The 25,834-nt window shown below is 43.8% G+C and overlaps 1 protein-coding gene across 6 annotated transcripts in view; it reads left to right on the forward strand.

Moving 5' to 3' along the window:
- The first annotated feature begins 11,471 nt into the window (after nt 1–11,471).
- HIVEP1 (HIVEP zinc finger 1) overlaps nt 11,472–25,834 on the forward strand; it is a 148,183-nt gene continuing 133,820 nt past the window's right edge. For 4 of the 6 annotated variants that reach the window (XR_010883346.1, XR_010883345.1, XM_067290846.1 and 1 more), the window contains exons 1-2: nt 11,472–11,545; nt 15,843–15,989. Coding sequence is in view for 4 of the 6 variants with exons in the window: in XM_067290846.1 (XP_067146947.1) it covers nt 15,950–15,989 (40 nt within the window). In the remaining 2 variants the exon portion in view is untranslated. Of the gene's footprint in view, nt 11,546–12,340; nt 12,366–12,885; nt 13,046–15,842; nt 15,990–25,834 lie in introns of those variants that run through there. The other 2 variants (XM_067290848.1, XM_067290847.1) reach the window with 2 other exon arrangements.

The raw sequence follows: 25,834 nt of genomic DNA on the forward strand, positions 1-25,834 counted from the left end.
CCAATACCAGTGTTTTCTAGAAGGACCCAGGGAGGACTGTCCTGTGCAGTTGCTCACTGTGTCCCATAACCCCCATACGCAGGACCCTGTGCAGTTCCTCCATGTCACCCCTATCTCTCTTTTGAAAACTTACTACATTTTTTGCAATATTCTTGCTTTCCTGGTTTTAGGTGAGCTGGGTCATAAATGCATGTTTACTTTGCAAATCTCTCTGCTGGTTGAAGATATGTCCACCCCAAGCTATTTGTGCTGTTCCTGTGCCAGAGGTCATCATTCCCACCGATCTACCAACAGATGGAAATATGTTTGCACACACCATTTGCTTCATTGCAAAATTAACTCAGTTAACTTCAACTAGTAAAGAAGGCAGTTTGCACTAGCCCACATGCAGGGGAACTGCTGAGGGAGCGTCTGCACAGTCCCTTCTGCTGGCAGAGCAGGAGTCATAAACGCCAAGTGAGACACTAACACATTCAACTACATCTGAAAAAGGCAGAGCAAGTAAAAGACATCTGTCCAAACCTTGAAATCCAGCTCACTTCAGCCCGTATCATTGGTGGAGGTGTTGCTAGGACAGGGGTGTGATTTTAAATTATAAATAATTCCAACACAAACTAAATTAAAATTGAATTACAGAAATTTGCAGTGAAAAGGGAAGAATAAATGTAGTATCTGAACTCTATTAAAGGATTTGCATTTGGATGGGAACATTTGCAAAACTGAATGTTTTAAAAATTATTTCAGATGGTTTTGTCCAGGAACAATTAAGGCTTAAAAAAGACTGTAAACACAGAGCAAACTGAAGCTGGGACATGAGGTAAAGGAAGTTGCTCACAAGAATAATTGTGTTGTATTTAATACACTTATGCAGAAGCCCCAAAATGCCTCATTGCAGGATCATTAGAATATAATTCTTGTCCCAGGAAACCCAACAGTAGCAAGCCTGATCCTTTGTGTGTGCTGCATCTGCATCTACACTGCTTGTGACAACCCAACCAATTGCAAGGGTGAGGCCTGGGAAGGGAAGTTTTTATTATAATTCAGGTTATTTCAGGGATCAATGATGGGTCCAGCCTAGTGTCAGACATTCAGTAGTGGTAGGAGGGAGAAGGTAAACAGTATGTGAATTAATTTTTCAGTTGATTTTAAATTAAGAAGGACAGCAGGTACCACTGAAGACCACAAATAATAGACAGAAGCTTTCAAAGGTTCCTCTTGTGGACTGGAAGGATCAAAGGGAGAATCACTTTGGGGAAATAGTTCAAAAAGTAAACATCAGTAGTAGTAGGCATAGAAAGCAGCAATGCCAACAAAAAAAAGAGAGAGAGAGAGAGAGAGAGAGAGAGAGAATGTAGGAAGTGCAGAAGTCTTTCCAGCATTATAATCATTTGTAGCAAGGCAATCTAAAAAGTCCTTGAAGAGATTTTAAAGTAGCCTTGATGTAATTTTGAACGCAAGCCACATTATTTTCAGCTTGGAGTTTTTATTTAAAAGTACTTGCAATCCTTTTATGGCAGCTGTGTCTTTCTTTAACTTTTTACTCTTTTACTGTTTTGCTGGCTGTTTGGCATCTGATACGTTTTTAAAGTTAAGGACTATTTCTAAGCCTAGAGGATCGAAAATCATAAGCCAGACTCCTGGAAATGAAGAGAGGGGATTTAAGAACCAGAATAGTAAAACACACACACACACACGTTTTGCGATTTCTTTTGCTCATTCTCATACCAAAATGATAGAAGATTGTGATTCTTGTTTACTCCGCAGAAACTTTGATTGGATGCCTGATGGAGATACTGCACTTACTCTTCCTCAAACTCCCGATTTGTGATTAGTTACTCAGAGAGCAACTTATCTCTCAAAAGTTAATCTCTCTCAAAAATTAATCTCCCCAAAATTAATTATGTGAGAGTCTTAACTTCTTTGGCAGTTTTACCTCCCTTCCCTCATATCCAGCTGTTAGACTTTTACCACATTTCTGTTTTTCTATTTTTTCTTTCTCCTGCATTACCTTGGGAGACATGTAGTGTGGTCCTCTTTCCCGAGGCAGGAAGAATACCACTAAACAAGCTTCTTGAGCTGTTCACCCTTCTGTCCTGTAGTGTTTGGGGGATGAAAAGGGAGGGTAGAGGGGACAGGAAGGGTATCAACTTGTTTAAGAAGAGGAACAGAAAAGAAGAGTGAAGTTGCTTCAAGCTATAGGTGTTATTCAATTTTTTTTTTCTTCTCTTTCACTAACCAAAGTCTTTTTTTTGTCTAACGGAGTTGTCTCTACCTGGCTTCTCTTCCCCTGGAGGCAGGAAAGTGGCAAAGGAAAGCAGAAGTAAGGAATAGGCATTTCTGGCAACATTGGCATAATATCTCTACCACGGGAGAAAATACAGAAAAACAAGAACTGACAATAGCATTCCTCTTATTACTAAGCAAATATATGTGTATTCAGGAATGACTAGGCTATAATGTGGAAGAATGTGTTACACACAAAAAAATGTTGGAAATATAATGCCACTGTTCCCACTATAGCCACTACAACTATCCCAAGTCTCCTTCAGCTGAATAGGTAACACTTTTAATTTTCAGATGTGAAGATCTATGGTTCAGTTTCAGCTAGAGGACTTTGTCTACAAATAAAGATAATGCTTCATATGATGCTTCACCTCACTAGCTTGAGCCTGCAAAGCATTGCTTTTCTAGGTAAGAATCATTCACTGATGTGTTGTTCATGTGAGTGTTTTCAGAGCTTGGTGTTTAGGTCTTAATCACCGTTTCTGTCCAATCATGATGTGCTCAGACCAACACACTTCACTTTGTTGGTCAAGAGAAGCAGGACTCCAGCACTCAATGGTATTTCCACAGTAGTTTTTCATGATCAGCTTTTGATTGCTTTTTGTCACTGCATACAGCCAATTCCACAATATCGAGGAATGTTTTTGGCCTCAGCAGTAACAGGACTGGGTAGCAGGACCCAGATCTGAACACAAGGAACAGCCACATGCACCCCCATGCTCTCTGTGCTCCCACTGGGAGCTGCTTCAGCTGGGTGCACCAGTTGGTCAGCCAACAGGGGGAGAAAATAGGGAAGGGAGTAAAGGGGGCTTCAGTCCTTCTTCCTCCTACCCTACAACCTCTCAGAGAATACATCCCAGTTAGGGAAAATAGATGAAAAACACAATGTCTGCCTGTGCAATCAGGGAAGGGAAAAGATGCTTTGGAGCTGGGAGAACTGGAACTGGAGAAAGAGAAAAGACGGACAACAGAGAGATGAGCCCTGGCAATGGGAAGAGGGAATGAAGGAATATGACAAAGTTTGTGTAAAAATGGAAATGGTATTTTGATGCAGTTCATGTAAAAAAAATAAAATAAAATAAAAGAGACAGAGAAGGAGAGAGGTGGCTTGTAGGGAAAAGAGGAGATACAAAGGTGGTTAACATGATTTGGCTTCCATATACCATGCTGTGAAACTATCTATCTATCTCATTTACTTTATTCTATAGTTTACAGCAATGCAGGTAAGTAATAATGCATTTCTTGTTTTGTGTGATTAAAGTGTTATATTTGGCATCTGCTTTGTTTTTAAATGTGATTGTTTTTTAAGGCAATTAGAAGGGGGGTTACAGTTTTGTGTGTGTTTTTATTTTTATATAAAAGACAAGGAAAGGCACAGTTGTGGTTTCACCGGAGAAGTATCTCTAAAGCATTACACCCAAATGGCACTACTGTCTTGATAATGAGATTGTGTTTAGTGAAGCATTGCAGAATTGGCTCTTAATTTTTGCATGCACTGCCTCTAGCTCAACAAAAAGCATAACCTGTGGTTTGTTAGTAACCCCACTGATCTCAGTGTTACATTATGCAAGCTGTTTGCAGGATCAAATACACAAAATGAAGCCTGAGACTGGGGTTTTTCAGTTATGTTTCAATCCTCTATGAACTTTTTTTTGTTTAAGTAACGTTCACTTTTTCACTGGAAGCTTACTGCATTCAAAAACTGAGATCACATTAAGAAAGACAGGGACTTCACACATGAATGGTCCCACTAAGCCAATGGGATAGCTCACATGTTCAAAGAGTGCCTATAAAACTTGATCCAAGAAGCCTCTAACATATGCTGTGCCTTTTTGAAAGTGCACTCACTGGCATTAGTTGGACTTAGCAGCCATCCAAATTCTTTCCTGAAGATACGTGCAGGCAGAGTTATCCCACCAGGCATAGTTATCTAGAAAAGGGATTCACAGCTGTGCTATACTCCTTTCCCCTCTCTGCATGCTGGTCTCCTAAGCCTTCGGGGAACTGTGTTGTTCTTTGTAGGCTCCTCTCTCCTATCTGTGCCCGGCATTGCCTTGCGTGGCTGGGTCTTTTTATATCAACAGGCCTGGGCTCCATGCTTGATTTCTTCTGGTGGAGTATTGACTTTTGCTTTTGTCACCCCTGCCAACTTCAGTACTTTTAAGAGGTGTGCGTGTGCCTTGTTTGAAGGTAAATGGGCCAGCCAGCTGCTCCTCCTGCCTCCAATAGGATTCCTATAGCAATAATACTGTTTGTATATCTTAGCGGAACTGTGTTTGTTTAAACCAGCGGAGGAGCTGATATCTTAACTTTCACTTTTCCTTGCCTTGTCATGAGCTTATGTGGAAGCTTAATCATGCATTGTTGTCAGACTCTCCTCTCCATGCACACACACATTTAATTCATCAGTATGGCTATTTCACAATTTGATCAAAATATAATATAAGCTATATTTTTGTAGCATAGAAATGGCCTAAGCACTTGCAATAAAGAGGGGGTTGGGGAGTGATTCACCTCTAAAGGAAATGAACTGTGCTTTTTTTCTGTTGTGCCATTTCTTAAGCCAACAGACAAGCAGTTCTGATGTTGCTGTTGCAACTTGGAATACATTTTGATGTTGCCTTTTCAGATATCACACTGCTTAAATAGAAGCTACAATCAGTTTTGAAATTTGTTATCCCTTTTCAGAGAAAAGGACCTTAGCAGCTGAACCTGAGATGTGCCAGACCAATGGCACAACTTGCCGAAAGGAGCACAGGGTGCGGCCGCACCTGCAGGAGCCCGAACACAAGGCAGTCGCTCCAGCCTGGCGCAAGCGCCAGCCCCGTGAGTGGACGTGGCTGGGTGTTGACTTTGGCAACTACCTGCCATCCTTCATCCATTCTGTGAGATGCTGAAACCAAAACATTTTTTTTGTCAGTTCAACTTACTGAAGTGACAAGCAAACTTGGAACCAGGTATGTTATTTGTACCACTGTTGTTCTCTTATGCCTAATTTTCCCTTCTCTTCTACACTGTGTAGGTATTTGTTTATCTGTCTGTGAAAATGGGTATATGATGAAGTCATGCTGATGTGATAGCATTTTGGAAAATGAGATCCATGGCTTTTACAGTGTGGGCCTTGTGAAATCTTGGGACAGCTGCAAGACTGCAAGTGTCGTGCTTTCAACTTGCATTCATTTGCAAAGATTTATTTTGAAATTTTCTACACTCCTCAGCACTGGAGCCTGACACTTGTTAGACATGTGGCGCTTTAAAAGGAAAGCTTTAGTTTAAAAAAATAGAAAGGTTTAACAAAAATCACTGTCCGCAGCTGGAGGAATTGATTTCTTAGAAGGGCCCACAAACAGGGAAAATTACACAGCAAAGCTATTAACAGAAAGGCAGCAAGATCGTTCAAAGCAAAAACATACATTTAGTTGTTGTGTAGCCATTTGGATTTAAGGGGGACTGAATGACTTAAAATGACAGAAGTATCATAGCTTACAACAGATGCCATATGTGTGGCTTATGATGCACCATTACAAAATACTCTATATATTACCTGACTGCTGTTTTGTAGACAGGGAAACAGAGCTAAGGCAACTTGAGGTTCTCTTGTTGATCTGTGCCTAACGCTTCCCAGTGTGGCTGGCAAAGTAAATGTCCCAGTAACCAGTGAAGTTTTTAGCTTGTCAGAGATTTTTAGTAGAATGGGAGTATTTTCCTGTTTTGAAATTTTTTGTACACACATCCATACTGTGAGGGGAGCCTTCTCAGAGATAAAAGTAAGCAAACAAGCAAAATAATGTTAACCCTGCAACCTTTGACCTGCTAAGCTAACTTATGCGCTCAGAATGGGGTATTTAAAAAGACATCTCTCATATATGTCTGTGGCAAACCTGACAGTAGAATACCATTGAACAGCAAAAATACTTCCAAAAGAATGCCCTGGATGAAATGTTTTTTAATCATTCAGATATGATAAAATGGTTATGGAGGAATTTAAACAAAAAGAGAAAGCACGCCCCAGAAAACATCTTGGCAAGGTGAATGTGTTAAGTGCATATGTTTTCTGTTTCTTTAACAGATAAAATAAAACTCTTTGCAAAAACTGCTGGCAAACCACACTGTATTTAAATGAACTGTTTAGACCTAGAGCTACTGAAAAAGAAAGATTAGAGTGAACCAGTGAGCTGAAGTGAAGAAGATACAGTGGAAAATATGAGCAACTGTGCAAAAGTTCAGAGATGGCAACAAACCTGTTCAGTTCAGTTGAGAGTAAAAACGCATCAGTAAAAAGGAGTAAAATGGCTGTAAAAGTACAGAACCTGCTGAGTTACAGAGAAACAATTCTTTCTGAAAAGGCAGAAGCAATTTTCAATGCCAGAAGCTCTGGAAAATGCTTTTCATGGCTACATCTACACTAACTTCAGAGCACCAGCCCAAGCTCAAACCTGCCTCAGGTTTGGACACCAGACTGTGCTCAGGGCTCTGGGTGAGCTCCATCTCCCGAAGCAGGGAGAGAGAGAAGGGAGCTCGAGCCTGCTCAGCCCTTTGGTAGAGCTGCAACAGTATCATATCCTGCTGTACAGGTGAGCCTTTCCCTTCTCCTGGATCTTCCATCCCAGATCTCATAATTCTGTGTGGCAACACCTCTCCCCAAGAAGGGCCTAATGGCATGTCCCACAAAGCCCTGCTTGATGTGTAGACAGCTGAGTCCTAGGCATTCATTGCATGGGAATGTGCTAGTCTGCTCCTTGTCCTGCACTGCGCAGGTCAGCAACAGTATGGGTACTGTTTATACCAGCCACTGGGGCAGACTTTTGGAGAAAAAGATGGTGCTGTTTTAACCGGTCCTTTCTTTTTCTTTCTCCCCCACTCTTTTTCTTTTAAAGAGTTTGGCACACTGCTATAGAGGGTTTTGCTGGGCAGGGAGTGCAGCCAGCCTTCAAAGTGCTAAGGATGAGACTTTTGCTCTTGGCCTCACTGTACTTCTCTGCAGGTAGGCCTGGACCTCGCGTATCTACTACATGTTGGCGTGGGCATGGGCAAGACATTGCAGCCTGGCCAGAGCTCATGGTACCAAATGAGACCTCAAAGGGACTCTGCTAGCAGGTATCTCCCACAGCGACCACTCAGCTCTGTGACCCTCTTTCGTCCTGTGACCAGCCATGTGAGTCCTCATGTGCTGGGAGAAATGAAAACTAATGTCAGGCTGTAGTGGTAGTTTAGGTAGAGCGGGCATTGCTTCCTTTACCTGGAGGAGTTGTTACTGGGAAAGCTCTCCTGTTATTAAATGTGAATAACGCTGCAGCAGTTGGCGCTCTTCCAAGGACAGAGAAGGATAAACACTCACCAGAATGGTTTTTAGCATAGCATCTTAAACATAAGTACTCTCATCTGAGACACTTTGATATTATAATGAAGAACGTGGTGTAAATAACTGGATACATCATCAGTGTTCAACAAGTTTGTTAAATGTCTGGGGAAATGTCTGGTTAAAAATATTTGAAAAAGTTTGAAGTACTGTCAGTAAGTTGTACCCTATACCACTTCAGGTCTGTCCAGCTTTGGGTTCATGCACCTTTTTTGGCCATAGGAGTCCACTGTATTGCAGGGGCTGCACCAGTGACTCCCTGCACAGCTTCGGTATATGGGAAAAGTAAAAAGTAAGGTCAACCCAAAATTCTTCAATGGAACATTTTTCTATTACGAAATGGCAGTTTGTCCAAACTAGAAGGTTTGGGGAACTAAACCGATTTCTGGGACAACACTAAAACAACCCCCCTTTTGGACAGCCTTAGTGTTGGGGGCAGGACACTGCCATGCAAAACGTCCCAACTGTGTCGGCTGTATGCACAGAGCAGCAGGCTGCAGGGAGTGGCGTGCAGCCATGTCCCTGCTGCCGTCTTTGCCTCCGTTCGGGAAAGCATCTGGCTGTTGCTGACAAGGGAGAGATGGGAGTATCTGGGGTGACAGTTATTGCTGGAAAAAAGTGGAAAAGGACCTCCCCCAGCAGCTGCGGTTGCTGCCCTATCTCTCCTGCCCTGCCTGCGGGAGCAGCAAGCCCAACTCTTTAAGGCTTTTCCCTCTCTGCTTTCTCACAGCTTCCCAACCTAGATCCCCATGCTGTCTACAGCAAGAGCAGCTGGACTCCTCAGATTTGGACTAGCAAAAGTAAATTGTGTCTGTCTGTCAGAGGAACAGTGGTCACAGGCTGAGGTTTTTGAGTTCCCTGCCAGGGACCCAGAGCCCGGTGGCTCGCAAGGCCTCCTGCCCACAGTGGGACAGGGACAGCCTTGGACATGCTCGGAGCACTAGCTCACACCAGATAAGCCAGGATCCTCAGGCTCCCTGCTACAGCTGGATCATACTGAGTGTGGAGCCTCAGAGTACGAGCAATTAGATAGAAATTCTTTTAACAAAATCTTTCTGTTAATTCAACACAGACTATTTATGGAATTTCCCTTCTCTGAGAAAATTTCAACTTTTATACAGAAATGGTGCTTTGTCTTTTTTTTTTTCCCCCTTTCAGAACTTCAGAAGTTCCCTCAAAAAATCCCTGAAGCCTTAATAACAAAGATGCTCAGTTGCATGTCAGGGTGTAATGTGCAATATAAAATATCTTCACATTTGATGCTCAGTATAGTTAAATTTACCACAGTGCTTCACATTCAGTATATACCAAGAATTCTAGCAAAGTCACATACTATTCAACTAGAGACTTATCATGGGGTGCTTAACAATGAATTATTTAAAAGTACCTACTGTATCATGGTTTCCTGAGAGCCTAATGTGTGTATGTGTATATATTTATACATAAAATACCTGTGAGCCATTATATGCTATTTTCTGAGCACAGGGTTTCAAGTGTAAATCTAGAGGGTGTTTAAAAATAGGTGTCCTCCTGAAAATGCATCAGAGTTTCAGAAGAAAAAAATCCTTAATAATCTTCCCCTTTCCCAAACACACATTCATTCAAAGGAAAACTCTATTCTGTAGGATTAATTTTAGATGAAATTTTTAAAGTATCTAAATTCTGCTATGAAGGATATTTTCAATGTGCCTGTTGATGTGGCATTTTAGATCTTGGTGAATTTTTAAAAAAAATTTCCCTCATTTGCAGGTTTGGGAAGATTACTATACGCCTCCTACTAGCAATCAGATGTAGTACTTTTCCCAAAGTACTTTACTGAGTGGGTAAGCACTTCCTTTTTACTGATAGAAAAACAGACAGAAAAGGATGAAGTGGTCTCCAAGCTTACACAGCAAGGCAGTAAACAGCTTCTTACATCATCTTTTAAAAGCTTTCCCGGGGCCACCTTTAAGACTGGATTTTCTGCTGATATGAAGATGAGCCTGCTGTAGTGATACCAAGCTGGGCCAGAGACCACTCTTTGCCGGCCTCCCCACCATCTGCACATTAGAGATGAGCAAGCTAAGGCGTGCGACCAGCTCATAGCTGCCTCTTAGACTGCTTCTTCAGATTCATAATGGGAATAACCTCATGGGCCAAACTTTGTTCTCTCTTTTCTCTCTGACCCAAACTAACCTCTAGATCGCTGTTACTATGTTCAAAGGTGGATCAGTGGGCACTGATTTGACGTGCCCCACGTCTCTCTGGGGACCTGTCTCCTCTTTGACACCTTACGAGTCATTCTCACCAGACAACTATGCTTGCAGATGAAGGGCGCCTATTATACTCCTGTGCATACCCACGTGGTAAAAGGACTGAATGTTCATGCTCCTGGATAGGACACAATTTAACTTCTCACAGTAGAAGCACAGTTTGCTGCCGGCTCCGGGAGGGTTGCTGTTGTCTTTCATGTCAACTTGCACATCTGAGCTTCTGCTTCACGCTTATCTGGGTCCTTGCAAAGAGATGGGGGACCTAAAACTTCCCTCCGCACCAGTGGCAGCTGTGGTGGATCCTTTTTCTCAACCATCATATGAGGAAGGGCATCCTCTGAAGCTTCCTTCTTTAGAAAGGGGGTGACACAGCCTGAAGCTTTCAGGCAACGCGTAGAATAGGAAAGAGCGAGACTTAATGTTTTGCAAAGACCAAAAACAGAGTCTAAAGGACAGCTGAATAAAACAAGTAGAGATGTCACTTGATCTCAAGTTTGCGAACGGTCAGACTTGGTACACTCATTTAAGCTTAAGGCACCTGCAGGATTATATTCATATTAATGTATTCAGGTTAATGGTGTTTCTGTTGCTTAACAAGCCAAAACTCTAGATCTATAAGCCAGAGGTAGATGCGGAAGACAAAAGCAAAGTCCCTACTAAAAAGTTCACTGTGTTCTTGTCTAACAGGAAGAGTATTGGAATACAGTGTTTTTCCTGGGGATATTCTTTGGGGATCTGATTTTCCAATAAATCTCTAATTAACAAATTTTTGATACCCTGACCACCAGGTTGCAGAATAGCCAGGTGCTTTGGAGAGGGGTTGTGTGCTCACTTCTGCCTTCTACGTTGTGAGCAGCTCTGTGGCTTCTGGGGCAGGGGGTAGAAAAGCTTAGCCACATGAGAGAGTCTGCCACTATTGCAGCGTACCGGTTTCCAGGACGATTTAGGTGAGCTCAAGAGGAGAAACAGGCCAGAGTCTATGATCTTGCCCAACAGCTCTGACAGAAGCGGTCTCATGTCTGTAGAGAGCTCTGTGTGAATGACTCTGCCTTGGTTTCTGAGCCGTAAAGGGGGACAAAAGCACTCATCTACCTCAGGAAAACCTGTAACGATCAAATGAAAGCAGTCTCTCTGAAAAATTCAAAATCCCTGGAAGTAACGGTCACGTTCTCTGAAGGCAGGCCCTGGTCTGGGGCTGGCCCGGCTCGCAAGGGAAGGGGTAGCAGTGCCAAAGCGCGTAGGGCTGGGGGCAGCGGGACCCCGCGGGTGTTTCATTTGCTGCAAAACCCGAGCGGGAACCCCAAAAATCCGCGCACCGCTCCGGACACGCGTGCCGCGGGCCGTGCCGAGCCGGGCGGCGGTTGCCCCTCGGCTGCCGGCCCGGCCCGGTGCAGCTCGGTGCGGCCCGGGCGGGCCGACCCGCAGCGTCGCGCACACAAGCAGCTACTGCAGGAAACCAATGACGGCGGCACAGCCCCCACCGGCAAAACCCGCGGCCCGGGCCAAAAAAGGGGCGCCGCGGCTGAGAGCACCAGGCACCTCCTCCTCGTATTTCCTCTCCCGCCCACTTCCAGCCGCGGAGGGGGGTTCGCCGTCGGCTTTTGTCGCCCGCTATGAAAAGTCTGGCCGCGGCAGGATGCGCGGGGCGGCGGTGAGTTTCCCCCGGCGGCGCCGGGGTGCCGCGGGGCCGAGCAGGGGGCGGAGGGCGCCGCGGGGAAGCCGCCCGGGCGGCGGCGGGAGGCACCTCCGGGATCTCCGCCTCGGCGGCGGCCCCGGCTCTGTGCCTTCGTACATGTGTGTGTGTGCGCGCGTGTGTGTGTGTGTGTGTGTGTGTGCGCGCGCGCGCGCGCGCCGGGCCGCGGCAGGGGGGAGTGCGACTCACACACGCGCACGCTCCGGCGGCGCAGCAGCCCCGGGGGGGAGGAGGGTAGAGGGAATAGGCACGGGGTAACTTTTTTATTTGGGGGCCCAGTGCTGCCCCCGTCCCCCCGCGGCTGAGGGGACGGGGCCCGCCGTGAGGAGAGCGGCGGCGCGGTGTCGGGCCGCGGCCCCTTGCACGCCGCCGCGCCGCGGGAGCGTTAGGCCGCGGCGGTTATTTCGGCGGGAGGCAGGGCGGGGTCTCGTGGCGACCCCAACGGCCGGGCGCGGCGCGGGGCCCGACCACGGGGCCGTTTGCCCGCTCCCCGCGGTAGCGGCCGGCGGCGCCGTGCCGGGGGAGGGCGGGAGCGCCGCGTGTGCGCGCGTGCGGCGGGGAATAACGTTTGCGCCGCGTTTGTTGTGCTCCGAGTTTCACTTCTGTGCCTCCCCCACCGGGCGCTGAGGAAACCCCCTCGGTGACCCCTCCCTCCCGCTCGCTGACCCCTCCCCCGCGCACACCCCCCGCCCGCGCCGGCAGGGGAAGGGGGCGGGGCCGGGAGACCCGGTGACGTCACTGCTCCGGCCCCGCTTCCTGCAATAGAAAGTGAGAGAAGGTAAAACACCCCCCTCCCCCCCTCTTTCCCCCGCCCCGCCCCTCCCCCCGGCCGGGGCCGGGCGCGCGCCGCCGCCTCGCGCCCCTCCCCCCGCGGGTGACCGGAGCGCGGGGGGAGGGGCGCGGAGCGCGGAGCGTCTCTCCCCAAGGGGAGCCCCACGGGCGCCCCGAGCCCGCCCGTGCCTCCCCGCCCGCCCCCGCAGCGTCCCCGCCCCGGGCCGCAGGCAGCCATCCCGTCCGTCCCCTCCCGCCTGTCAGCGGGGTTTCCTCCCCCGCCCCGCCGGGGGGGCAGGGCCGTGGGGGAGGGGGCAGGTCCCTGGGGGGAGGGGGGCGAGCGGGGATGGTCGGGGCGGGCCGGTGCCGGGCTGAGCCCGGTGTCGGGGGAGCGACCCCCGAGGGGGCGGCGGGGGAGGGGTCTGCGGGGCGGGGGGCGGACGGCCACGGCCGCCCGTGGGTGACGGGGCTGTGTGGAGAGGGGCAGTGCTTGGGGGGGGCGGCGCCTCCGCGGGCCGGGGGGATGCTGCGCGCAGGAGGGGTGTGAGTGTGTGTGTGTGTGTGTGTATGCATGTGTGCGTGTGCGCGGCGGCGGCGCAGGGTCATGTTTGTGTTGGAGGTTGTCAAGTGAAGGAGGCTCCCCGCCGCCGCCGCCATCAGCCACCGCCGCGCCGGCCCCTCCGCCAGGTTTGCAGCGGGGTCCGCGGCGCGGGGAGGGCGGCGTCGCCGCGGCCCGGCGCCCCGCGGGGAGGTGGGGGGCAGGCCGGGCGCCTTGGCGCTTCCTCCTCCCCCCTCCTACTCCTCGGCGGCTGTCTGCGCCCCCTCCGCGGGGAGCTGCGGCAGACACAACACAGCGTGTCCTGCGGGCAGGGGGACGCGGCGGGAGGGCGGGCGGGCCGGGAGGCAGGCCCGGGCCCGCCGCCCGCCGCCCCGGCCGCCTCCGCGGTGTGTGTGTGTGTGTGCGTGTGTGTGTCCCGCCGGGGCGCCCCAGCCCCCCGCAGCCCCAGGTAGGCAGCGCCGCGCTCGGGCTTGTTTGCCTCCCCGGGGGGGGAGGGGAGGGGATGGCGGGGCCCCCCGGCGCCGCGCCGCGCCGCCCCCCCCGGCGCGGCCCCTCCCGGCGCGGCCCGCGGCCGCCCGGTCGGCGGGTGCCGGGCTGCAGCCGCTCTGCTCCCCCCGCTCCCCCGCGCGGGCAGCGCTTTGTTCGGCGCAGCGTTGCAGAGGGGTTTTCCCAGGCTCCTCCCTCCTTATTCATTCATGCTTTTTTTTTTTCTTCTCCCTCTCCTAACTCTCCTCCTCTCTCTCGCTCTCTTTTCCCTCTCCTCCTCTCTCCTGCCTTTGGAACTGTGCTCGCACATACCGACGTTTCACGAGTCCCTCGGGCTCTGCGCTTGCAGCCGTCCCTCTGCCTTTTCGGTCTGTTCTGTAATCTGCAGGTTTTTTGGGGGGGGGGTGAGTGGGGGTGGAATATGACCGCTGTGACTGCGGAGGGCTCGTTCTCTGTTCCCCTCTCTCTCTCTCTCTCTTTTTTTTTTATTATTATTTAAATCAAGGAGGGAGCGACTTTATGCAGGTCTTGCACAGTCTTTCTGCTGCGGCTTCCATAGGGCCGTCCCTCCCCCAAAGAATCCTGCTGCCGATCAGGTGAAATAGGTAGTTTTAAAGCGTGAATGAGATGTCATTTGTGCTGCAAGGGAGCATCAGGAGGTGCTTACGGTTTGCGGATACCTGGATACGTTTCAAACCCGTGTGCTTGAAATAGCTTACCGAAATAAGTGCTCGTGTTTATTATTTGTAAGGATGTTGGCGTAACACCCGTAGTTGCCAGCAAAACGAAATAGGGGTACAGAGATGCTTGTTGCTTCAAGTAATCTGGCTGTTTCTGTACACCTCGAGTTTGTGTCTAAGAGCAGAAAATTGGAATAAGATTTTATTTCATTTCTAAATCTTTCTGGTATCTTTGCAGGTAAAGCAATATGTGTGAACAACTTGACAGCACTGCGTGCGGTGTTTTGGATTTTTTTTCTTGTTTTCCCCTTAACATGATAATATCCTAGTAAAGAACCATTAGTCGGAAAAATATTTTCCAGCCTTCCTTTGTGTCAGTCCTAGTCAGGGTCTTCTGCTGTTTGGGTCTTTTATGCAGCAACAGACAAAAGAAACATGAAAAATTAATGATTATCTTCCTCAACAGTCTGTAGACTGAAGCGGTTGTTGTAAGCAACAGTCTATTTTAAGTGGTTTTGAATTCTGCTTTTACAAAAACATTGTTGTCTGTCTTAAAAATAATCAGAACCCTGAGTTAATACTTAAATGATAAAGATTCTTCATACTTCGTATTTCCTATTTTGGTTATCCTTTGCTATGTGCTCATATCAAGGGCCACTCTACGATTTATATATGTTTAAAAAAAATTCTTCATAGTGTTGATTAAAAGAAAGCTCTTAATCTGGGCTAGTATTACTATGAATAGTAAGCAAGTAGTGGTTAGCTTTTCATTTTGTTTAGCTGGAGTAGTGGAATCACACCAGTCACTTTCTTTTTTAAGTTCTTAAGTGTAAGTGGTTGGGTATAGTTCTGAGGGAGATTTCAGTACAGGCAGATTTCAGAAGCTAAACAACATACTCCTTAAACGGGAAGTAAATCATAAGAATATTTAAAAAGTGATCAACTTTGTTCATCTTGGAAAAAATATGGAGGTTTGGGGATGCAAATTTAGGTTTGTGCCCCTTCAATAGAAAATCTGCCCATTAGGCTATTAAAAGAATTTCATCTTGCATGAGGTTTATGCATACTTAGCCTTTGCTGGCTGCTTCCTCCTGTAAATGCAGGAACTGCTGCGTGCCGATGCAGGAGCTTGCTTTGCAACAACTTGTACGTGGGTCGAGAGCTGGTGTGAATCTGTGTTGTAAATTGATATTTCAGGAGAGTCCCCTGGGAGCTCTCCTGGACTTGTTACAATTGCACACTCCCAAGTAAGGAAACTGTGGAGATGGCTGATGCTACAAACAAATTGGAGGGATGATTGCTGATGCAGCGGTTGTTTGCCCTCCCCTCCCTCCCCCATCCCCCTCTATACAAATGAAGATCTGCTATTTTAAAGCCTGATGAGACTATTTTGTTTTGGTTTTGTGTTTTGTGGGTTTTTTTGGTTTTTTGTTTGTTTTTTTTTTTTGCACAAGACACAAATTGTTGAAAAATGTTTTCTGGCTAGAAAACAGCTGACAAATGTGGAGAAGTGTCTTAGTCTTCTCATGCCTCCTCAGTAACCCCCAAAGGAGTTTGTTCCTCATTTAATTTTCTTATAATATTGGGACATTTCACTCTGTACAGGATAGGTATAGAAGTTTTTATTGCTCATCACCAGTTCCTGTAGCAATTTTAGGATGAAAGGGAGCAGATAGATATCTTTGTTTTCCTTGTTAATGCATACATCTCCATACATCTCTAACTTCTCTCTCTCTCTCTCTTTCTCTCTTTTTTTTAGCACACGGATTAACTGACTCCTTTGACAAGTTTATGAAACTGCCAGCTCTCTGCTTGCTGTACTTTTCATTTCTGAGAGGAGAAAGGGGTATATGAAATTAGAGGAAAATGCCTCGGACAAAGCAGATACATCCCAGAAACCTGAGAGGTATGTAGCTCTCAGCTAAGAAAGAAAAGCTCTTAGGAAACTCAGTTGCAGTTTCAATTATTAAATTAATGGAATATGTACTGAAGAAGTTTGTTTTGGTCCAAAAATATTTTACAAACAAGCTTTAGGAGTAACCTGTGTGACTACTGTAATTTGGAGAGAAATAAGGGGAATCTGTTCTTATTCCTGTAGTCTATGTGCCTGACAGCACTCTGGATATCCAGCTTGCGGCAACAACCAGCATCAAACTTTGAAAATGCAAAGGAAGGCATAGTTTCCTTACCAAATACTTTGCAGCTGAAATATACAGAGAGGTGGGAAATGTGTGTAATGTAGAAGGAGCATGAAATTTGGCAGCTGATAGTTGTTTTTCATAATAGTAATCAGTTTGGCTTGCTTTTGAGGGGGTCAGACTCTTCTCCCATGCTTGCCTCCCCTCTGTGTATCATCTTTGTCACCCATGCTTCCTCAGCAATTTATGAGTTTGACCATGGTCTCCTCACTGCCCTGCCTTTACACAACTGAATTGGCTACAGAAAGGAACAAACACAGAAGCGACCTGGTCCACCAACAGGCAAGCTTGTATGTGTAGGCATTTCCTTGAACAAAATCCCAGTGTGCTTACCAGAGCTCAGGATTGGCAGATGAATGTGAGGAATCCGATCGTATGATTATTTGTTACTCTCTTGGTAGTAACAGCCCTGGAGGAATTAAATGAGGGAAAAATACAGATTAGTTCAAGAGCAGAAATAAATGCCAAGGGAGAACGTGCCTTCCCCCCGCCAGTATGTAGCTGTCATCAGTTTTTTTAACATAGATTTCACAGTTGCAGTATGTATGCATCCCTTTAGAAAATAAAAGCTATTGTAAAACTGCAAATATTGGCATAAAATTATGGGGGCAGGAACGGTATTTGATTTTGGTTTTAACTTAAAAAAAAAAAAAAGGGGGGGGGCAGAAGGAGAAAAAAGAAAAGTGAGCCAGCACCCAACACACACAAACATTCGTATACTTTTCTGTGTTTCAGTTAAAGTTAAAAGGCTCTGAAGTTCTAGAGTATACAGCTGTATCAAAGACTCTGTGTGCATGGACTGTGTGCCAGTATTGCTAAGAATCTCTGTTACTGAAGACGTTCTTGCAGTGTCTCTATTCAGGAAGTGCTGAGCAGCATTGTTCAATGCAATAGTTAAGCCTCTGTCACAGATCAGGAAAGAGCAAAAGCAGTAATGGGTACCTTGGAGTGCCTTAAGTTTAGGAGCTGTCGTTTCCGCATCTTATGGAACTTGAAGTGATGAATTAGATCCTAATTCTTAATATTGCTGCTTACCAAGTTACTGATGTAGCTGATGTTATGTTTTTCAATCAAATATGAAAATGATCTAATTTTAGTGCCCTGTCTGATAACTCCTACCAAGTTCAATATAAGAATAGATAAGTCTCTTGTAAAGCTTTTTGCAATTTTGTATTCACTTAAGTAAATGCATTTAAAATAAATAATGTAATTAAATACTTAATTGTGCAAGAAATGAATTGCATTTTTATTTTTTTGCCTTGCCTAATTTTCCCAGTCATTTAGGTATTATCACCCTCCCGTAATAGCAGTTATCATCAGTTTCTATTCTTCTACAACTAATGGAATTTTGCAGTAAATTAAGATGGATTAAATATTGAGAAGGTAAATAGAGGTATAAGCTGAAGCCAGAATTTGGAACCTTTTGTTTACAGTTAAAGATGATGATAAAACTACAGAGCTGCTGCAAACTTAAACATTTTGTGAGCATATATAGCTACTATCGTGGGTTATTAGAGGTGAAGTGATTTGAAAAATCAGTTTGCTTCTCATTAGTTATGCCCTATTTCCATTTTCAGTCGAGATAATGAGGAAAACTGGATTTCAGTTCCTTTAGTCATTTTATCAGTCTCTGAGAATATTGCAGAAAATATTTGCTTAACCTCCCAATTCTTGTTGGAATTTGAAGAGGTTGAAAAGCTTCCTTAGGTCTGGTTTCTGACAGCTTATTTTCCTGTATTGAAAGTTTGGCGAATCTTAAGTTGACAGTCTTAATCATTCAGACTTTTAAAAATGTGTTGCATCTGTGGTATAATTTATGGTAATTAGTGAAGATAATGAGATCTGCAAAAAGAGTAAATGTCTGTTATCTAAGGTGAAACTCAGAGAATTGTTAAATTATATAACTCTCAGAAGATAAAGATGCAGGAGTAGGTAAACTTTATTTTTAGGATAAAAGGTATGTTTAAGTAATTTAACTTACCTTTCATACCACGTACAAAGAACACTCCATGGCCTTACCTGGCTTCTCTCTGCCTTGTTTCAACTCCTCTGCTCTCTAGCTGTCCTGTAGCAATCAACTCTCCAATAGATTTAACTGGACTTGTCCAGAGCCCATCAATGTTTAACTTCTTAGAGCGGTCACTGTTGAACAACCCTTGACACTGTCAATTCTGCTGTGCATCAGATGAGTTACTTGGGTTGCAGTCGCAGTCCAAGTCAGCCTAGAAAATAATTAATTGAGTCCAAGAATCTAAAATGTATACATTTTTCTAAAAAATGGAAAATAAATATTTTAGTTAATTCCTGATTTCCTGAAGCATAGGAAGAAGTTTTAAAGGTTTTCATACTGTGTGTGTTTACAATAATCTACCCTTTTTTTTTTTAGTGGTCTGGGGAAAAAAAGAGGCATTCTCTAATATATACACATAAATATAAGATCTTTGACAAAAGACCGTAAGACTCTTCTTTTTGTGACGTGACTTTATTTTACTCGTTTTGTATACTTTTGAGAGGGCTTCAGCCTTTGTCAGGTTAGTAGTGTCCCTGAAGTATGTTTCACTGAAGATCAAGTTTCTTATTTTTTTTGTGCTGAGGTCCTCTTCCCTCTCCCCCTTCTCCGTTTTCACTGTCTTTTTATAGATGAGTCAATACAGTGCTATACTAACCTGATTACAGAAGGAAAAGAACTGTATCAAGAGGAGAGGTTGTAGGAAGAATTGTTTTGCAAATAAAAACAAGAAAATAAAATTAGTTGTCCATCTGTTTTCATGGCTATGGTTTTAGTGCCTGACTGGGGCAGAATGGTGTATTATATCTGAAGGGTATCAATGGTGCATCTACTGCACTGTGCTTGCTTCATTCACATCAGTCTTCCTTGTTTCTCATTGCAAATACATCCTTGCATGAAAAATGTTACCATGTGACCGAAGTGACTGCTTGGTCAGGAGTTTCATGCACAGTATCAAACTCAGTCTCCTGACTAACTTAACGGTTGTAGTGATCTCCAGCGGTAGGGATGAGCAGCTAGAATTTGGGAGAAGTTACAGTTTTGCAGGTCACAAAAAGCTATGCCTTGAAGGTATACAAATCCCCAAAATATTTAGTAGCTTCAAAAATAAAAGCCAAAGATACGTCTAGGAAAACACTGGTAGTAAGTTATGTAAGTTCTGCTACTGGAACAGAAGTTCATCAGCAGATATTCCTGGTGTCTTAGCCTGTTGAATATTTCAGTGGAGTATCATGTTTCTGATGGAGAGCATCATCACCTGTCAGAAAATAAGCCGTGCTGTGAAAGAGGAAGACATCTGTATTCTTCCAGAGGTAGGCTGAAAACAAACAAACAAACCCCGGATCATTAGATTCTATACTAGTTCCCAGGTATCCAAAGGTTGTCTTTTCTTAACTTACTTTGTTTTTTACCTTAAGTTTTTGCTAACTCGCAAAAGACTGCTTTACATGCAGTTGCACTGTATATTTACATGGCCAACTGATACACAGATGTAACAAACATTTCACAGAAGCAGTAATGTATTCCCAGAAGTACAGTTACATTAGAGAATCATGCTTTTAGCAGGGCTGAGTGGGCTTGGTTTGTTGTCAGATGGTTGTGAGGATATAGAACGAAAAACAACTCATGTTTTTGTTTACTTAGACGTATCCAATTCCAGAGCTTAAAAATGAAAACTTATTTATTATTTGTACAGCACAATGCTCTAATTCACAAATACAAAATTATAACAAATATTTTGATCTTAATCTTTCTATAGTTAGCTTTTTATTATTTTTAAAAATACAAATTGTTGCTGCTTCTGTTTTTCCTTTTCAATCAAATATTTCCATTTGAAGCAAATGATGGGTGGGCCCATAAAGTTCAACAGCTTTGTCAATCTTTTAATACTTTGTATTTGCTAAGGAAATATGAGTATAATATGAGTAGCTTTGCTCGATAGCTTTGCTGTAATCTGAGAAGTGTGCATATGTTTGCTGGAAAGCTGGATACATTCTGGGTCTTATGATTTTCAGAAGAGTTATAGTGTCTGCTGTGTCTTAACTGTAATTTAGTAAAAGCTCTTTGAGTTGGTTTAAAATGATAATGTGCTTTCAACGCTGACGTAGGCCTCTCTACATTAAAAGCTAACAGGCTGACATTTCTTACTAATGTTTGGGCATGTATTGTATATAACTTGCAAATCAATCATTGTGCTGTGCTTTTATTCATGATTTGCATCAAATGCCTAAAAACCTCCCTAAGATTTCACAGAACTCACATTTGTGACTTGTACTTGTTCAGTTTAAAAGAAGGGTGCAAGGATAACATTTGACTTTTGGGTCTTAGTATTGTTATTAGTAAAAATATTGCAGAGAAGGCTCAGATATGTATCTTGCTCAAATTTCTGGAGCATGTGTGCGGCAAAGGAACAGGGAGTCTCAGCTCTGACTCAGTGACTTTATTATAGAAATATCCATTGATTTGGCAGCAGTTCCTGTTTCTGTAGATCAGACTATTTTTTGTAATTGCTTGTAGAAACTACACTTAAGAACAAAACCTCTCTTCATGAAGTCGGAGAGAACGCATGGTTCTGTTGGTATATCACTAGCCTGAGTACCAGAAGATCGGCATGTAATGTGTAGACCACGTCTCTTGTAGACTATAGAAGTAGTCAGTCCATACCTCGTGTTTCTCATCAGCGATGGTAATGTTTCTTTATCCCATCTTTTCTGTCTTGCCTGTTTAGACTGTAAGATCTTTATGGCTGATAACTGCTTCTTAATATGTGAATGTCCAACATCTTACCCATTAGAGATTATCTTGGCCACAACTTTTAAATGCTATTGTAACAACGTGTATACGTTATAGTGCATGTAATAATGTTTCCACATGAAAAAATGTCTAAAATATTCTGCAGTGTTAGGCTGGATTTAAAACTGTAATTTGTTACCACTTCTCTTCACCTAACCTGTCCCTGATTCCCTATTATGTGCCCGTAAATTTGATCATGTATGTGCTTTCAACAGAGAGTCTAGTCCTATTCACTGTACAGTATGGTTGGATCACAGGTGATGGAAAAATGCTGGCCGTCAGTGGGTTGCAAGAGAGGATGGTAGGAGGGATAAGGCTGTTTAATATTGCCCTGAAAGAACTGTATTTCATTCCTGCTTCTGCCTCAGTTTCTTGAGTGAGACTGAGCAAGTCTGTTAAGCCAGACTATTTGCGGCATGCCACTAATTGTGTTCTCCTCGTTTTTCCCCAAGTTGAGACACTCAGGCAAAAAAGCTGAGTTTTTGCAACTGCAGGTGGTCCGCTATGGGTACAATTTGGATGCAGAATACCCCCAAAATGCTAAGTACTTTGAAAAAACAAGGTCTAGGTGGCTCAAGGTTTGAGGACCAAAGATTAGCCAACACTTTTGGCAAATCTTTTAATCTCTCTATGCCTCTGTTTCCTGCCTGTAAATTGGAGATACCAGTACCACCTAAGCTAAGCTTCTAAGGGTTCAGAAGATAAAGTTGTTAGTGTTGTGAAGTGGTCAGACACTGCTGTGGCCAAATAACGGAAAAGGTGATGAAGAAACTGGTAGTCTTGTATTTGGTTCAGGGTGTGCTGCAAATACGGCCTGGAGCCAAGCAGTAAGTACAGTGCATTTTGCGCACTGAATGAGTTTGTGTAAACAACCTTAATTTTGGCATTCTCTAACTTCTCAGTGCTTCACTTCACAATCTTAAGATTTAAAAGGTGTTCTTAAATGTTACTTCCTAGCTTTTAAATAGCAAACAGAAAAAACAAGAATTTCTTATCATATTGAACCACAGTGCTTCTTATATGAGTCATCAACGTGTTGGTACCTCAAACTGCAACATGGGCTTTTACTGCGTGAGCCATGTAACGTGCTGACATACCCTGCATGGACCAGACATTAGAGAGTGGAGAAACAAATCCCATCAGTGAGCTTTGCAGCACTTGCTCCTGCTGTTGAAAGCTGTTAATGTCTTAGGAGAGAATATCTTACAGGTTTTAAACATTTGTGCCGTTTTCTGTAATATCCTGGTTTTTGTGTGTGGTGTAATCTTGCAGAGTTTCAAGCTGGTGCTGAGAAAGGCTCGGCAGTGAGGGGTGAATAATCAGTGCAGGAAAAATCTTGAGAGGAGTATCTTTAATTTCACAGTTTCACAATTGGTTTCAAGATCAGTTCAAGCCATTGCTGCAGGCGGAAGTGGTCCTTCCCTCAGTCCTTTGTTCCCCACTTCGTGTTGCTCCCCCTGCTTGTGCTACCATCCGTGTGTTACCTAGCCCTGCAGTGGAAGAAATAGTTTTAGTCAGAATGAATTGGGCTAATTCGAAGGCGGGGCGGGGAGGTAAGTTTTAATCTGGGTCAGTTCCCCTCCCCAGTACACCACGGTGCTGCAGGAGTGGGTGGCAGCGGCAGTGATGGACTGGGAGGGACAGCACAAAGGCAGCGATAACTAACTGCTTGTAGTTTTTCGGTCAGGGTCAGTTTTGTCATTTGACCTCACAAACGTTTGTGGTGCTGTGAAAGGTAAGGAGATGGAAATAAGGAGCCTGGAGCAGGTAGAATTGCAGGATTGCCTTTTTTCAGTGCCTGTGCTAATATATGCCAGCTTGAACTCATTGTGAAACTATGCTGGAAACCTCTATTTGCCATGTAGAAGCAGCAGGCTTTTTTGAGCTTCTTAAATTGTCCAAAGGCAGGTATATAATTTATAAGGATAGTGAATGTTCTGTTCCTTATTTCTTGTTTACTTGTTTTTCCTCTCTGTACTCCCTTCTATTGACAAATTTCAAAAGTGGGAAATATTGGAGGTTCTTAATGAATGGCTTTAAGAACCTTAGTACAAGCAAGTAAGCAAGCAAGGAAGCTATTCAACTTTTCATATTTCTTTACGTTAATTAAGGGGGGGGGGAGAAATTTGGCATAGAAAGTTTCACTCAGAATGGACAAAGTTTGGCTAAGATTTAAGCAATTAAAAAGAGGTCCTAAGAAACTAACTGATTGCAGCTGACACTTTCAGCTTTGAATATGTATTTATAGATGTCTGCATATGCATGCTAAATATTAGAAAAAGAAAATGGGGATGCAAAGAGAATCTGCTGGATACATACAGTGGCGGAAGTAGGTGCTTTCAGAGAGAGTTGAAATAATTTGAAGGAGAAAGATAAGAGCGGTATTCCAGGTAACCAGATTGCAAAGAAATATCTACAAGAATGACTGTTGATTAAAAAGAATGGAGGAAGGAGTTTGGTTTTGGTCTCTTGACGGTAGAGAAGAACAGATCCGTTGATTTCTATGTAACAGAAATCATTAAAATTGCAGTTAGAATCAGGCTTAAACTAGAAGGAATTAGTGAAGGATAAGGTTAAAACAAATTGAATGCCTACAGACACAAAAAAGCAGAAGTAAACTGGGACCTGAAGGGTTGTATAAACCAGTTTGATTTCTGTGAGAATAAAGTGAAGTGGAAACTACACGGATATATAATTTTGTCTCACATTCACATCCTGTGTCTTCCGTATTGTTAATTGAATATGCAGTAAAAAATGCTGTAGAATTTGTGGTGTTGCTGATGCATGAACTCCAAGGTGTTAGGAAGTCCATAAAAATAAGTTGTAGTTGTGAAAAGAGAAACGAAAACTAAGATTTCAGGAGAAGCTCTTTCAAGTGTTTCTATTAAAACAGATAGTTGACTCTGGGATGAAACTGAGTTAAGTTATTTGAGCCCAGGAATAATTATATTTTATGAGAATCAGGCTTTCATATGAGCGTTTAGAAGAATATGACCTTTTTTGAGTTTTTTATTTATTTTTTTTAAATCCTTGCAACTCTGAATTGATTTTGGTTTGCAGTGAGTGTATGTGTAAGATAACCATTTTAATGTCCTGGGTGGGGGGATGGAATTCTGTTTAAATAAATAAATAGATGAATAACAGCCACTTCTAATGTGTAACCATCAGAAGTTACCATGTAAATAACAAACTAGTGGATAGACTAAAATAGCTTAGGTGAGAGAGCCTCCTCACACTTTTGTGATCATCTGTGTCTTAAATGTTTGTTATGAAAAACAGCTAAGGTTTATAGTCTCACGTTTTCCTTAATTACCTTTTTCCTGTTTTAGAAAACTCAGATTTCTTTGTTTACAGTCATGTCAGGATTTTCAAACTTTGCTTGTATTGGTCCACCAGACTTTGCAGTTGTGTGCTTTATAATTGCACAGATCTTCTGTTATACCTAGCCCAGTAAGTTTTCCAAGAGCATCGTTACCATTAAAAAAGCTTGTTGCAGTGAATTCCCTTTAAGAAAAAAGTATAAATGAATTTGGAGTATACTGTTGTTTCTTTCAAATTGTGCATTATATCTATATTATGATGTTTGAAAGGGATTTTGCATTAAGTACTCGCCTACTGCCTCGGACAAGTATCCTAGGACTCTAGGAAGGAGTCCTTGCCCGTGACAGAGTTGGCAGATGTGCGGTGCCCCCTCAGTGGCGTACAGGTAGCTCAAATGTCTGCACATCAGTGAGTAGCGTCCGTTTGCCGTAATGCTTTACACAATTGCCGAAGAGGTGAAAACCATTTTGTTCTAACCATGGTCAATCTTTATCACCAAAACAGTCTCTTTATAGTCTAACTATGGACTCAAGAAGCCTAGGAAAAGACTAGTTTTCTGATGGTTTTTTGTTTCTTTTAAGTCCAGTAGTTATTCCTTTTCAGTGCAGAAGCATGTACTTTGAGTTTCTTATGTTCAAACAGTTTGATTTCAAACTTCAAAATACTGTAAATGTTTATGCTGGAAAACATAAAGGAGAATTTCTAGATCTACACATTTTCAAGGAGCTAGTTATGCAAATATGTATTTCCTAGACTTGTTCATTCAGATGTATGTTGGACTTCTATAGCAAAAATTCCAGTTCAGTAATGGCTTATGTGTTTATAAAGAGAGAAATACAGGCTCTCTGCTCCAGTTGGAAATGTAAGATTTTCCTTTCTATGCTAAAACAGATGAGTAAACTGAACTTTAAATTTCCAAATAAGATGAGCTGAGCAGAGTGCAGTCTTTCCCTCCACTTGCTTAAATCTATTGTAACTCAGAATATTTACATTAAGAAGCAGAAGGGGGGGAAAAGGGCTCGGCAGATGTTTGGAGTCTTCTGTGACGCATTTTTTGGGCAAGTGGGGAAGCTCTGGTTTGGTAGGCTAGGCAGCACTGTTTGTTTTATATAAATACTTTTAAAATATCCTTAAAGCTTCCTTCAGAATGAGATTGCTCAGAGAATATGCTGACTTTGCAATTCCCTTATGACCTTTGGTGGTAGACTGAAAAAGAAATGTGTCTGTAATGATCCGCAGGCTGCAAAAAGTGAAATGAGGGTTTTTGTTACAGCAAAGTTGAAGTCTGTGTACTTGAAAGCTTCACTTTTGACTTAAGATTTTGTTGATAATATTACAATTGGTTCTGGTTAATGTAGTAAACTGGATTTAACATCCTTAATTACCAGCAGAAGCAATGAGTAGAAAATGCGTGTTAAATAGGACTGTATG

This window comes from Apteryx mantelli, chromosome 2 (assembly GCF_036417845.1).
Source record: "Apteryx mantelli isolate bAptMan1 chromosome 2, bAptMan1.hap1, whole genome shotgun sequence".
NCBI classification, from domain to species: domain Eukaryota; kingdom Metazoa; phylum Chordata; class Aves; order Apterygiformes; family Apterygidae; genus Apteryx; species Apteryx mantelli.